The 2,041-nt window shown below is 45.3% G+C and overlaps 1 protein-coding gene across 1 annotated transcript in view; it reads left to right on the plus strand.

Moving 5' to 3' along the window:
* Positions 1 to 175: 175 nt before the first annotated feature.
* The window catches only part of LOC118431650, a gene marked incomplete in the record, with an annotated part of 19,653 nt that continues 17,787 nt past the window's right edge, over positions 176 to 2,041 (plus strand). Inside the window, 3 exon segments of the mRNA XM_035842892.1 lie at positions 176 to 196; positions 530 to 826; positions 1,131 to 1,429. Coding sequence (XP_035698785.1) covers positions 176 to 196; positions 530 to 826; positions 1,131 to 1,429 — 617 coding nt within the window.

Raw genomic sequence — 2,041 nt, forward strand, 5'->3', positions numbered from 1 at the left:
AGCCTTCCTGTCCATCAACATCAGCTCCAACACCAGCGCCGGCCTCGAGTTACCGCAAGCTTTTCATTGCTCATGTACTTATATGACATATCACTGTGTAAATTACTGTGTCAACTATTCAGAAGGAAAGGCCTCTGGCTTTCTCCACCCTTAAAGTCTTAAGATATGCCCAAAGATGTATTTAGGTAAAATAAAGGTAAAAAGAATGAGTTCAATGAACTTCTGGTGTTCTAAGCTTCGACGACGATGGTAACGATGTACATTTGTGAGTGGAGGATGATTATGGTCGCTATCGGAGAAGGCTAACCAGAATAGTATTCACCAGAACTTACAATCAATCAATCAACCAGTCTATCAAATTATCATGAAACTTACCTAGTTGATATAAAAAGTCGCAAAACTTTAAAGAAGCATTGACTGTTTTAATGTAAATTTCACACCTGCTAGTGCCTAAGGTCTTGTTTTATAATGCGTTTTCACACCACACGTTTAGAATCTCACCCTAGAATCGTCTATTTATCTCTTCCAGATCGACTCCGTATCCCAACTGGTACCTGCCCCTGCGCCTGTGAACATCTCCACCCCCGTCATCAAGTACAACATGACACACAACGGCAGCCTCACCTTCTACATGCCCCTGCGCGTGGCCCTGCCCACCGTCAACGTCAGCTCCAACCAGAGCGTGTTCCTCCGCGTGCCGCCCATGAACTTCACCATGCCGTACATCAACGTCACCACGCCCAAGTTCTACGTCAAGCACAACTCCAGCCTGGTGGCTAACTGCCGGAACATCAACATCACCAGCAACCAGACTCTGCAGTTCAAGGTAATGGTTTGGGCACGTTTGACCAATTACTGACGTCACGTATCCGCAAGATCACGTGTCGATAGATCACGTGCTTGTACCTATCGCGAGTTGAAATGAAATGTCTGAAATGATTTGTCGGCAGTATTGATCCAGAGGAAGGCGACAGTGGTCGTTAGAAATGGATTATGGATTCGTGTATGCCTTTGTGTTTTACGAAAGTTTAGCAACTGTACTGTTTTGCCTTGTCTTCTTTTCTTTGCAAAGACATGGGGAAGGACATTAAGCAATTAACCAATAAATCATTCATCCATTCACTACATAGATCCGTCCCAGCAACCTGTCCCTGCCGTTCCTGAACGTGAGCAGCCCGGACATCTGCGCCTTCCACAACTCCTCCGTGTCCCTGAAGGTGCCAATCCTGCGCCTGGCCACTCCCAGCCTGAACGTGACCGTGAACCAGACCGTGTACGGCCGCCTGCCCCGCGCCAACGTCTCCATGCCCTTCCTCAACATCTCCACCGTGGAGATCGAGGCCGAGCACAACTCTCTGATGAACCTGTCCACCCCCGAGTGCTGCATTCTGGGCTTCTACGATCTGGCCTACCTGAACAAGTTCATCAGGTAACCAGATGATCATGGGTCTCAAACTACACGTATCTGTTATTACGCCACCGGATATGATTTTGGAAACCTATCTAGTCGCCTGAGTAACTGCTGTTGGACGTATCTTATCACATGGATGTCTAATCGTCATCGACCTATCTGTTCCTACATTTTCAGTATAACTAAGAAGCGAGAAGAAGTCGAATTCACTTAATAGAATATCTTGATAGAATATACTTCTTGTGTTGTTTGACATTGTAGATATTTCATGTATCTGTCAACTACCATTTTGTTGCGACCTCTACTTAACCGGGTGACGGAAACGGGCATAAACAGAATGAAGAAATCATGTGTTCTTGAGTAAACATGTATCTATCATTCATCCTTCAGGCCGACCGTGAACATCACCGCCAACCAGACTTTCAGCGCCATCATGCCGTCCTGCAACGCCTCCATGCCGTACATGAACATCAGGTGCAGTACTTCAACTTCACCTTTTGTCTTAAGATTAGGCTGGTCAAAAGATACTTACGTCTTAAGAAAAATACCGCCAGTTGCAGTACTTCACATCATTCTATTAAAGTTAAGTTAAGGGTATCTCTATATTACATGAAAAATCTAAAGCATATT

This window comes from Branchiostoma floridae, chromosome 15, assembly GCF_000003815.2.
Source record: "Branchiostoma floridae strain S238N-H82 chromosome 15, Bfl_VNyyK, whole genome shotgun sequence".
In the NCBI taxonomy this organism is placed as follows: Eukaryota; Metazoa; Chordata; class Leptocardii; order Amphioxiformes; family Branchiostomatidae; genus Branchiostoma; species Branchiostoma floridae.